The sequence below is a fragment of the Muscardinus avellanarius genome, assembly GCF_963383645.1.
Source record: "Muscardinus avellanarius genome assembly, chromosome: 9".
Taxonomy (NCBI): Eukaryota; Metazoa; Chordata; class Mammalia; order Rodentia; family Gliridae; genus Muscardinus; species Muscardinus avellanarius.
In genome coordinates, this window is record NC_137795.1 from 72,762,866 (window position 1) to 72,776,442 (window position 13,577).

The 13,577-nt window shown below is 34.8% G+C and overlaps 1 protein-coding gene across 1 annotated transcript in view; it reads right to left on the reverse strand.

Moving 5' to 3' along the window:
• Positions 1-13,577, reverse strand: part of THSD7A (thrombospondin type 1 domain containing 7A) — a gene marked incomplete at both ends in the record, with an annotated part of 440,777 nt that overhangs the window by 194,198 nt on the left and 233,002 nt on the right. The window contains one exon of the mRNA XM_080701061.1: positions 11,105-11,286. Within this exon, the coding sequence (XP_080557187.1) occupies positions 11,105-11,286 (182 nt within the window). The remainder of the gene's footprint in view (positions 1-11,104; positions 11,287-13,577) is intronic.

A 13,577-nucleotide genomic window follows, 5' to 3' on the forward strand; every position in this document is an offset into this window, starting at 1 on the left:
AATAAAACAATTAGCAAATGTACTCCAACTTTTGCTAAGAATGGTGGTTATAATAAAGAAGTACAGTGGAGGAGGAAATACTTTTTCTTTCGAAGCTTAAAATCTTGGTAAGTTGGCATGCATATTCATGAAGCACATATAAAAAGATAGGTCATATATAAACAAATGGAAAGTTGTACAACAGTACCAGAGGGCTATAGACTGTGGATGAATGACGGGACTAAAGATCTTACAATTGTTGACAGTGTTAGACAGGACAATGGCTGACGCATTTCAATAAGTACGGGACCAGCCAGAGGAAGGGGCAGAGATGTCACCAGTCTCTCATGACAGCTGATTCTTAGCAAAGGAAGAGTCCCTGTCCTTCCATACATACAGCACAGATTCTTAATACTGAGGGCACACAGCTTTATTGAGTATAGGCCGAAAACCAAAGAGGTACATCAAATGCATATAAGAATATAAATTACTACTTGAAATTCTCAAGTTGCATTCAATATGTAAATTTTTATAGTAGTTCACTCAGTAATAGGCATTCTTTGTGGGTTCCAGACTAATAATATAATAATATGGATCCATGTACTTTGGATGTATTTTCATGTGCAATAAATGGTAAAACATTTCCAAGATGAATCTGTTGTCATGGCTTCCTTTTCCCTTTGCTATTCTCCCTGGTTTATTTCCCTTTTTATTGCCCATTGCTTTTAGAAGGAATAAATATTAATGAGTTCTACAATGTAGTTTGTACTCCTCTGTTAACACTGGAGAGAGTAGCTACTCCCTACTGAGCAATCACCAGCAAGGCAGAGAACAGCCAGCCCCAGCCACAAGCCATTTCTTTTACGTCCTTAGATAGCAAGAGTGTGCCTCTGAAAAAATGCGATTCATTCACCACTGCACATCCCTGAGTGCTAGTTTCAAAATTCCTTCTGGTGCTATCATTTATCTACAACTGACTTGGTGAAATAAGTGCTTAAGGGTTACAAAAAGCACACATACTATAGTCACTTGATGGTGTCAGGTTCCATGACATTTTATTCCCTTTCTTTCATTAATGGATACTCCCTTCCTACCGGCTATAGCTTCCTGTCATCTTGGGTTACAGGGATGAAGTAAGATGAAACCAAGTCCTTGTTCCCTAATTTCCCAGCTTGATACTAGCAAGGTACAGTGGGTTTCTAAAGATTTACTGCTCAGGAACCTAAAACCAAGCCCAGCAAATGTAGATAAGACCAATATTAGAGCTGAAAGTTCCATTTCACTTCTGAAAACATATTGTGATTTTTTTTCTAACATTCCCTTTCTCCCATCTAACCTCCAGAACTACAGGAAATAAGACTCTTCAGGACATATTTGCCCATGTTTCTGTTTCTCTTACTGAAGTACTGATTTTGCTATGATGCGCAAAATCTATGTTGGAATCAATGGCAGATTTACTGAGAAGTCAATGGAGCTTGAGATTTAGAGCTTTTCTCCTGCACAGACTCCTTAGGCTCTGACTGAAAGCATTTGGAATTTTGCAATAATTTTATTTTAATAATGAATGTTCCTGAAAATTTTTATACACTTTGGTGCCCAGACCTATGCTATTTTCTTTTCCATCCCACTCTCTCCGAAAACATTTGGAAACAAGCTTTAAAATGCCTTTTAATAATACTTTCATAAAAAATCAATATCTGGTTATAATTAATCATTTCTTATATAAGAAAGAGATTAGAAGAGATTTCTGTGCCAATTCCAGACTACAGAATTACAAACTCAGTGGCTAATATCCAGGTACTTTTGCATTTTCTTGATGCATTCAGGTGATTCTTAAACTACATATTGAGGCTATGGGCTTAAGAGAAATAATTCTGATGAATTTAATTCCTGATGAACAAGGATTAAAATTATTATAAACAATGGACAGTGGTATAGTACTTACTTAGTGCTTAAACAGAGAGAGAGAGAGAGAGAGAGAGAGAGAGAGAGAGAGAGAGAGAGAGAGAAAGAGAGAAAGAAACAGAAACAGAAACAGAGACAGGCAGGCCTAAACTGAACCTCCACAAAACTGTCCTCATGTCGGCCTTGTATAAGGGTCAAGTCTGAATTTAAAGTATCTAAGCTATAAATTCAAGGTGATAAGCTTCCCGGTGACAGGGATCATGGCTGGTTTTTAAACATTCTATCTCCAGCATCTAAATATGTGATGTAATTTAGTAGTTGTTTAATAAGTACTCATTGAGTGAATAAAAGACCAAGAAGGATACCTAAATTTGTTGACATGCTGAAGAGATACACTTGGGAGAACACACAGAAAAAGTTCAACATTAAGTTTTTATTCTAAGTGTTCTCTAAGGAGACATGTACTCTGTGTGTGTGTGTGTGTGTGTGTGTGTGTGTGTGTGTGTGTGTGTGAGAGAGAGAGAGAGAGAGAGAGAGAGAGAGAGAGAGAGAGAGAGAAAGAAGAAGAAGAAGAAGAAGAAGAAGAAGAAGAAGAAGAAGGAGGAGGAGGAGGAGGAGGAGGAGGAGGAGGAGGAGGAGGAGGAGGAGGAGGAGGAGGAGGACGACGACGAGAAGGAGAAGGAGAAGGAGAAGGAGAAGGAGAAGGAGAAGGAGAAGGAGAAGGAGAGAGAGAATGAGAATTGAGCCCAGGGGCATTCTACCATCAAGGCATACCCCTGCCCATTTTTAAATTTATTTTGAAACAGGGTCTCATAAGTTATGGAGGGCCTCACTAAGTAGCTGAGGCTGGCCAAGAATCTGGACTCTCCTGTCTCAGCCTCCCAAGTACTAGGATTACATGCATGCACCACCATGCCCGACTTACACATGTAAACTTTGGATCAAACAAATGATTAACATAGTACGTAAAATGTAATCAACAATATCATGATTGTCATCAGAGTCCTTAATCTTATTTTCTTTTTTAGTGGCCATTTATGACTCAAGTAGGTGTGAATACTTCACTAGACTTCACATTGTTGGAAATACTGCATTGTTTCCAGCCTCCTTACATCTCAATATGTCATAAAATCATTACCCACTATGCTTCATACTAATTAGCTTAATATCACTCTTATACTTTGTCAGTACATTATCTATGGCTTTGTTCAAGATACCAGTATGCCCAAAGCATTTTATCTTCTCTAAGTAATAATTCCTTTGCCAATGTCATTTGTCTTTTCCATTAGCAAACTGGAGAAAACTCGAAGGCCAGGGAGGGAGATAGGTTTGACATACTCATAAATTTTGCGTTGTTTCCATCCTTCAATTTTAAAAGTGAGCAGTCACTTTCACGCACCATTGGACAATATCAATCTGCCTATAATTGGCAACAACTCGATTTTTATTGTTTTATGTTTGCAAAGACTATCCTTCACTGTAATGATACTATACAAAATGATTATCCAAGAAAATTTCCTATCCAATGCCATTTAATTGATCCAACCACTTATTCTTTTGGATAGTTCTGACATTGTACACATATATAATTTAAGTCAATCTCAGCTTATTTCCTTGAAATGAAAAATTTCAACTGTGTTTTTATATAAACATTGCATCATTGACTAAGAATTACAATGTATGACCTGTTAGACTATTTATATATTTTCTAGGAACAGTTAATGTTTGGGTTATCTTCATTTTTATTTTCAACTTCTATGCTGTATTTGGGTTAAGTAATCCACACACGCTTAAAGTCTGATCACTGTAAACACTTGTTATACAGTTGGCTGGACTCCTAGATGGATGTCAGAATGAAAACAAAATGTCTGTAATAACCTTCAGCTCTGACACTTTAAAACCCCATTTCTAATCTTTGCTTGGTTTTATGTAATCTATATAAGAAAAAATAATTAAGATTTTTCTCTTATTTGGTACTTTTATTAAACTGATTCAACTTTATCCAAGCCCTTTTGTTTCTTCTATTACTTAGAATATATACACATATACATCATATATTAAAATTAATTATACTATATATTACAAATTATATCTAAATAGGTAAGCTAATATATATATATGTACTTAATATTCTTACATTTTAGAATGAATAACAATGATAAAATATGAAATCCACTACCTTCACCCAAACAATATACTCCTTATATTTTCTTTCTACCACATATTATTGCTTATTAACTCACTGTAAATTACAGTTATTAGTACTGATTCATACATATCGATGCTGAGTTAGATTACCCAGGTGTCAATCAAATTCTTTGTTCATCTTAAACCATCTTGAATCACACTTTTTCTTGGATCAATTTTTTCCCTTAAGATCATGATTTAGTAGTTGTAATGGGGTTTATTTTTCTTGTGACTTGATTTGCACATATATTTGAATGTCATGTGACAGAATAAATAATTTTAAGTGGGCCATAATTTTCTTCTCAATACTTTAAGTATATCATTTGCCTTTTATATTTTTCTGATGTTGAGGATTTCACTGTTAATTTGTTTTTTCTGTTGTAATTAATATTTTCCCTCTCTCTTCCTTTTAACATACATTTGTAGCAGGTGAGCTGCAGTATCCCTGGAGTATATCTAGGTGTGAAAATTTTATTATTTTTCTTGATTTGGCATGTTTTTGTTTGTGATCAGTTAATCATTATGCACTTTCTTGTTCAATTCTGCATGACTGCTATCTTCATTATTATTTTAAACTTGTCAGTGTTAATTTATTTATTCCTTTGTAATTAATCTTTTTCTTCTCCATGTTCCTTTTAATATACTTTTGTAGCTAGTGAGCTGAAACCTCACTAGATTATATCTAGATGTGATTATTGTTTTTCCTGATTCTATATATTTTTGTCCTTGATAAATCAATCATTCTGAACTTTCTTATTAAATTCTTCATGACTGTTATCTTCATTTTTATTTTCAACTTCTGTTCTGTATTGCATATTAAATGATTTTTTCCCTCCAGTGTAGAAGTAACTTAGTACAACCTGCTTAATCTACCCCCTTTGATATGAATACACTCTTTGGTTCCAGAACCTCTGTGTCTTTCTTTTTTAAACCTAGGTCTTTTTCATCACGACTAATTTTCCATGTTGTAAATGTTCTCTGCTATGTCTTCATTATGCTTTTAGCATGTGTTTTATGTGCTCCACCTATGAGTCCTAGCATTTCTAATCTTAAGATCTAATATTACTACTTACTAGGCACTTTGAAATCTATTTACTCCATTTTTTCTGATGCAAAAATTTTTGGTCTGGATGGTGCAGTGTAGTAGCAGAAATCCTGTGTCTTGTTTAAGGGACTGCCCTCTGGAGAGTTTTTCTTTTTTCTTATTCAGGTAGTACTACTGACTTGATACCATTTCATGGTAATAACCATACATTTGAAACTAAAACTAGTGCGAGTACAGGCCTAGAGCTGTATGTAATTCACTGAGAGGCTTGTTTCTCGACAGTCATGAGGCTGATGGTGAGCTGTTTTGTTGTCATCTTGTTGAACAGAGAAGTGAATTCTCTCTACTTACTTGATGTCATACCCCATAGATTCCCCAACTTAGTGGCTTATTACCCAATTTTCAGGGGGTAAAAAGTACTCAGTACCCTCCTGGGTACTTCTACCACATTCTTACTTTTACTAAACACCCTCCAATTGATTCAGAGGCTAGTACCACCCACTGAATTGGCCCACTGCCCTCCTCCTTGGGGCATTATTATGACTGTGGGAATCTATGCAACCCTTTTAGGAGGATGAAATAATGCAGTATTTCTGCTTGTATCTTGTGTCTCTGGCTAAAGGTTCTGTCTCATATCTTTATCATCTTTACTTCTTCCTGGTCCCCAGAATGCAGAATCCTCCTCCTATTCCATCCCCACCCAGAGCAACTACAGAAGCATCTACTCAACCTTGCTGGTTTGTTCTAGAAATCATTTAATCAAAACCTCAGCTTTGCCCTCACAAGCATTTAAAACAAACACCAATGTATCCTGTATATCTAGGTGTTTTGTTAAGAATGATTTTCAGTTAGTCTGTTCTATTCCTGAAAAATGACAGTTATTTATCTATAAGTACTTTTCAGGCCAGTAACATTAAGTAGAATGTATAATTATACAAGGCTAAGCAGAAATGAAAATCCGATTTCTGATTTTTGTTCAAGGTTCTTTCAAAAGTAGCCTTAAGATGAAAATTGCAAAGAATTTTATGAACAGATACAGAAAATAATCTCTTCAAAGAATGTTCAAACTGGTCAAAGTGCCTTAATCTTGACTTTGTCATTTGACCTGACAACTAGATCCTGCGTCTTTACTCAAATTTGGAAGTATAAATAGCTCTTTGGGTGAAAGGAAGGGTGAGTGTGAATATAGCCTCCTCCTGGAATAAAGCATTGTTTAAATGTAGGGGGAATACTTAAAACACTTGTGAGCTAAGTTTTAGACAATTTTTTAAATTTGCACCATTTTACAAAGAGGACAATACACACACCAAAACACAAATGTTTATTAAACACTTAAGTAAAAGGCTAATGGACACTGTTTTCATGTTTAGATGAATTTTGAGCTCCCTCATTATATTTTTCTTCAACTACCTTTTTCATTGAATACTTCCTAAAATCTCATCAGTAAGCTCTGCCTCTAGTAAAAAGTGCTGGTTACCTCTAGGTAGAATACTAACTATCTTAATCTAATTACCAGCAAGTGAGTTTTTATTAGCTTTCATCTCAATGCCTGAAACCGCTTGGCATTTCACTTTCCATTTTATATTCCACTGACCATGGAGATATTTCATAGGGTAACAGCCCTTCTTCCCACAAGATATCCAAGGGACTGACTTACAAGAAGGATCCAATTCCTTCATGGATTTCCTACGTTTTAATTATCCTATGTATTACAATGCTTCTTATACTCACTGCGTGTAGAGTATAGACTGCGTTTCCAAATGTGTTTCAGTTCCATTTCCATTTAAAACATTAAGATTAGCTAATTACATAGTAGAGTACTAAAACATATGATAAATTATGAAATGTCCACACCTACATTACTTTCTTTCAACAAGAGTTCATAACCAAACTTTATGAACCTGTTTGCATCATTATGTGCTTAATGAAAGTTTTAGAAATCAATAATATAAGAAATTTATATCCATATAGTGATGTTATAGGAATTCAAGAGATATAAAATCATTTATATTTCATAGTACAGCTTTGATATATTTTTTAGTTTCCCTTGATAGATTAAAGACTGTATCAGGGAACCTATGCAGACTGTTTCCCAGACCCATAGTTCTCTGATACACATTTCTGATGGGAATGTCATGTAAGATATTCTCACCTACCTGTTACTTCAAAAGTGATGGAAAGGAAAGGTGCCCCACTAGACTTCGACGTACTCTGATATTTACTTTCTGAAATAACAGGGAAATAGCACCATAAGCATAGCCTGTCTTTGTCTTCTTTTCATAAAAAGCTTTGATTAAAGTGGTCTCATGTTTGGAAACTGTGAAGACCACAATCATAATTAGTTTGAATTCTATTTAGGGATGGTGTGATTATTTTATTCTGCTTATTTCTTTGCAAAACAAGGGAAAACACAAGCTCTTAATTTATCCTTTTATTCATTCAGAGCCTAATGACTCTTCCCTCCATCTATCTTTCCATTGACCTTTCAATTACCATCATCTAAGCTTTTAATTTTCTTTTCTTTCTTCTTTTTTTAATGAATCCCCAATCCCGCTGTCCTTATCAAGATCTTAGTGTAGAATATTCGATGTGTTTTCTACAGAGAAATATTATTACTTAAGGTTTCTAAGATATAAATCAATTTAAACTTTAGGGTGCCTTGCAACCAATACTTTTAGTTTCTCTAATTTAAAACCATGTTCAACCTATACAAGTAGAAGAATTCCCTGAGTTATTGTAGCTAAAATCTACTTTATTTTCACTTTGACCTCTTAAAAAAAAAAACAATGTATGTCCACGAATCTAATGATCAGCAACATTTTAACCAGTTTTTAAAAAGTTATACAGATTTATACAGATACCTCTCCCCCTTGCATTCCCCCACGGCCAAGGCCTCTTTCTAACATATTCTGATAAGGGTAGATTTCATACTAGCATGAGCTGGGTATTCTTCACAGCCTCTGGAAATCTGATCAACTGGCTGAAAAAAAAAATTGTCAAGGATTTACTATTAACTCTTGGCAGTGAATAACTTGCCAAGCCTTTCTTCTAAAGCTATATAATTAGACATTTTGCTCACTAAATATTTTGGGGGAAGCATTATCAGGTTTGAGAAGGTTACCTGTAGTAAGCAAGAAGCATATGAATAAAAGTTAGATACTCTTCAATATCAAGCAGATATATTTTTACAATTGTCTGTAGATGATAGCACCAACTTAAACTAATATTCTGATATGTTTTAAATGACCACACACCAAGTTATGAGTATTATACTAAATACCTTGTTGAGTATTTCATATGTATTATGATTTTCTGAAATTAAAGATATTAACTCCAAGCAGGATAATATTTTTTTTTCTGGCTAGTATTGTATGAGTCAGTAGTAGTGAATATATAAATAAGTAAAGTGATTGATGTGGTCTTGTCCTTATTCTAAAAGAGTCATTATAATTCTCTTGTGAAGCATGACCTGCCAAGAGAATAAAGGTATTTTATGTGAGTTTCTTATTATTTCCTTTTTATTTGTATCAAGTTTATTTTGAGTTACCCTATTTTATTCTGAATTAAAGTATTTTTGAAACTTTGATTACATGTGAAAACAAGTCTTGTATAAAACACATTGTGATGCTACAAAAAAGTATATAGACTTTATTATTCAAAATAAATACTATATGACTGCTCTTATGGTGGGTAACTCATGGTTACACAGCCAAAGTTTCATAAAACTGGTGTGTTAATATTTGGAGTGGTTAGGCAAGTTAATCTGAGAGATTTATCTTTATTTTTTATTTTTATTTTTCTTGTGTATGGTACTGGGGATTGGAACCAGGGGTGTTCTACCTTTGAGCTACATACACCTCCAGCCCTAAATTTCAATTTTTATTTTGAAACAAGGTCTGTTGTTGACAGCCTGGCTAATTAGCTGAGGCTGGTCTTGAACCTACCATCCTCCTGTAACCCTTCCCAAGTACTGGGATTACAGGTGTGCACTATGACATCTAGCTTTCTCTTTATGAGATTTTTATTCTTTCATATTTATGAAAGAAATAATGTTCACAGGCCTGGGTCTCAGTGTCCTCCATTTACCACATATCACCCCTGGAATGCTAGTGTACTGGATAATTTCCTATTGGTGAATGTTAAGAATGCTGGGGAAACTCATATAAGCTAAGTGCAAAAGAAGGAACGTTGCAACATTTAGGGGAGAAACAACTACTTTTACGAAGATTATAACAAACTTAGTAGTATTCTTCATAAATCATGTAAAAGGATACAAATTCCTAAGTTACTCATGTTACACATTAACATTATAAATATTCATTTTAGTTGAAGTAATTAGTTCCATATCTATCAATCTTTTGCTTTGGCATTTGCTTTAGCCTAACAGATATCTTAATAATGATATTCTTCTTATTTTTTTGTTTTTGTTTTTACCCTGTGACTTTACTTTTGGTGTTCTGCAGTGGTTTTGCAGGGGTATGAGAGACTGTATAAAATGATTAAAAAAAAAAATCCTAGCTACAATTCCGAATTCTCAAGGATCTTTTGAAAGTAATAACCTACAAGACATAATTGACATTCAGAAACTAAAATCTGATATACCTCGAGCAATGAAATTATACTACTCTGAAAAGACTGCTATAATAAATCTCCCTAAGAGTGTTAAAAATATAGCCATTAAAGTGGCCGAAAAAAATATTAATGTACTAACATTACATGTTTTACACTACTTCCTGGCAACCTCAAGATACATTAGTAGTAAAATGTAGCCCTAGGCTAGATTCCTAAATGAGTTGACATGCTGTGTAAAATTAGTGGATGCAGAACAATTAAATTTTGGAAGTTGCAAGTGCGGAAACTTTGTGCTTATCTTCCATGAATTACTGCCACTTCTTTTCCTGGGGGCAGAGGAGCCACCTATTGTTTTGGTATTTAAGATATCCATTCTTCTTGGTTCTTTCCCTTCTTTTCTGATCTTTGCCTAAACACTTTCTCCTTTTATTTGCTGCTATTAACTAGGAGCATCATCCTTATTCTCTTCCTTTTCCAACCAATATACTCTCCAGAAAATTCTCCACTAGCCCTGCTGAATGAATCATGCTTATCTTTATTGGCAAGGTGAATGTTTTGTTTTTGCTTTCTTTTAGTGTTGTGTCTTAATATACACTATTCTTTCTGCCTGTAGTCAACTCCCTCTTGCCTTTCTCATCTACTGACCTGCGGTCAGGATGTCAGTCATCACTTGGCTCAAGGGGGCACCTCCTCTAAGGAAGGAGCTGCTTGTGTAATTCCCCGACAGTCATTCTAAAACTCAGTTGTATGGTGAATCATATTATAACTAGTGGTTTGTTTCTGTGCCAACATGATGGATTTGTGGATTTGAATTTACTTATTTTTTATATACATTTTACATCTGCCCCTAAAATTGATACTAAAAAAAATCTAAAATATGTCTGCTAAGTTACCAAACTGGGGGAAAGGACCTTCTTTTAATATATGTGTGTTTTATATTTATTTTACTTAAATTCAAATTGAAATGTTTCCTCAATACCATAATTATTTTAAAGCACATTTCAACAAAAAGTAGATTTTTTAGGAGCAGGTTTTATTCTATCCAAAGAAAATTATGATCTTAATGTACTTGTATTACATGTTTATAACTATAAGGTAAAATTTTAGTGTAGTTTTATAATTAATTACTCCTGTTAAATTTTGATTTAGGAATGCAGGAAGGCAATTAACTAAAAAATAAGTAAATAATAAAAAAGAATTAAAAGAGATTTGTATGCAAATCAAAACTGAACAAAAAAGGTACATGAAATTTTTCCAATATATGTGGATTACCGTTTACCATAGTGGATGTTATCAACAGCCTAAGCAGAAACAGGCAATTCCTGCCCCAAATGGCCCTATGTATAGCAGAGGGATGCGAGGCAATCGCATACCCATTCTCCAAGACGCAGTAATTGAGAAGAAAGCAAAGTGTACCTTCTTTGTCCTTGCGGGTGTTTAAGTGCGAGAGGAGGTTTTCGTTGGTTTGCACGCAGTACACCTCTCGGGTCTGGACGCCTCCTCCACAGAGGGCCGTCTGGTTGCCTCGTCGCTTATCCTGCTGACTGAGCAAAGGGTCCACACGACATTCGGTCCACTCCGTGGTTCTCCATCCATACCTAAATAAAGAAAAGGCCAACAGTGGCCACCATGGTTAGTAAATAAGATACTTCTCTACCTTTCTGCTCTAAAAATAAATCTAAAATGATTTTCCTCCAGACTGTATCCTAGATTAGAAGTATGCTGCAGATTCTGTTTCACTCCCTTTTTTATCTTCAGTAGTGCTCCTTTTAGAGAGGGGTCACATTTACAGTGATCTTATTTTAATTGCAAGTACTAAAAGTTGCTTGTAAATATTTTATGAAAAGAGTGCATAATGCTGAAAACATGAAATTTTATGTTCAATTAGGCTGAACCCAGCCTGCCCTTCCTTGTTGCTTATAAACAAAGGAGGACTGAGTCTGAGAATGGAAAATGCTCTAAGTGATGATGAAGCCAAACATTTGTTTTGCTTATAATAAAATGAAAGAAAATCACTTCTTCCTACTGGAGCATAATTGTCATGTTAAATTGAGATTTTAAAAATAACTGAAAATTCAGAGTCGCCGCCTTGGTGTGAAGAGTAAGAATCTTTTTATTTTCTGTGTCGTTCATTGAGCATCTCTGGTGAGTGCTGATGAATGATGGAAAGAACTGCTGTTTCTTGCTGGTGGGACACAGGAAAGCCCATCTATTATGCTCAATTAAAGCTCTGATCAAGATTACAATGTGAAAGAAATGTCGGGGACCATCATTCCAGATTATACTTGAAGGACATAGCCAGGGAAACATTTCCCGATGCCACTAAAGATAGAAAGTGATGGCATTTCTTCACTGCTTGGAAATGGGTATTCTAAAAGCCCAAGGAAAAGTCACTTTGTGTCACTTTAACCAAGTCAGTGCCTTAATAATCAGATTAACAGCCAACACAGGTATAAAGGATGTGTTGATGTTCATGTCATTTAGGTGAAAAGGCTAACAGGGCATTCAGATGTATGATCTGGACACTTTATTCTGTCAGTGGCAAAGTTTCTTGACAGTAAAGCTGAGATTCATGCCCAGGTTTCATTTTTATTAGTGGGGATTCTGACTTAACAGAATGCTGGTACTGGCTGATCAAGGAATGACATTCTTGACATCTGTTTATAAAAGAGCAGCACTCAGGTCAGTTTTAGAAACAGGGCTACAATTATGCCTGATTGTGGTATAGGATAGAGGGAAATGAAAGCAAATGTGTCATTTGTTAGGAAAATTAATATGATTTTTTTAATAAAATAAAGTTCTAATTTAGGTGAAGAGTCCTATGAGAGTTTCAGTAATGCAAATAGATATTACATTCTAAGAAAAATGTACCTGCTGAAGAAGTGAGAGGAAGAGATGCAGAGATATCTATTTTTTCTTTTGTTAATGATATTTGAATATCTGAGAGGATAAAGAATAAGGTAGTAGTCTAAGGGAAAATATAGAGGAAATTCATAGGAAAAAAACACCCTGGAAATCCTGGAATTCTCTTGAGCCTGTTATATGGACAGGAACCATCAAAGTTAGAGGGACAGGTTGAGAAAATAAAAAGGAAATGGTTATACTGAAATCACATTTCATGTTAGAAGACAATGTGTGGTTTCAAAACTGCAGACTTGAAGATTGCATACAAATTGTCAATTCCTTTGTTATTTTTAGTTAAAATAGTAGTAGTATAGGTTTACCTCCTCAATTATTCATGAAGTTCAAACTGTATAAAGGTTCTTTAAATTTGTGGAACATTCCAGGGACCCTCTCCATGAAATTTTTTCCTCTCTATTGAGAACTAAGGTTCTTTAAGTGGTTGTATAAATATTCTGTGTTCAGACTACACTAAAATATTACTCTTGTCAAGGAAATTCATAGTAATACTTTGGAAATGATGCTTTTAAGGGCAAAAATAAAACTGTTACACTATAAAATAATTTAGAACTAGTTTTGTTTCATCTGATTTCAGTGAACATTCATTGGGTACTTACTATGTGCTAGGCCTTATACTGGTGATAAAAAACAAACAAATAAACAAAATCTCCCCCAAACCACAAGATTAATAAGTTTTCAAGAACCTTAAATTTCCATTGTTTTGATATAGCATTTTACTCTATGAAATAGGATTTTTTATATGCATTAATTGGATTTTTTTTTTCTTTTTGCGGTGCTAGGGATGGAACCCAGGGGCATTCAACCTCCAAGTAACACCCTCAGCACGATTTTTTATTCTTTATTTTGAAACAGGGTCTCACTGAGTTGAAAAGGGCCTCACTAAGTAGCTGAGGCTGTCCTCAACTGCGATCCTCCTGTCTCAGCCTCCTAAATACTGGGATTACAACCATGTGCCACCACGCCTGGC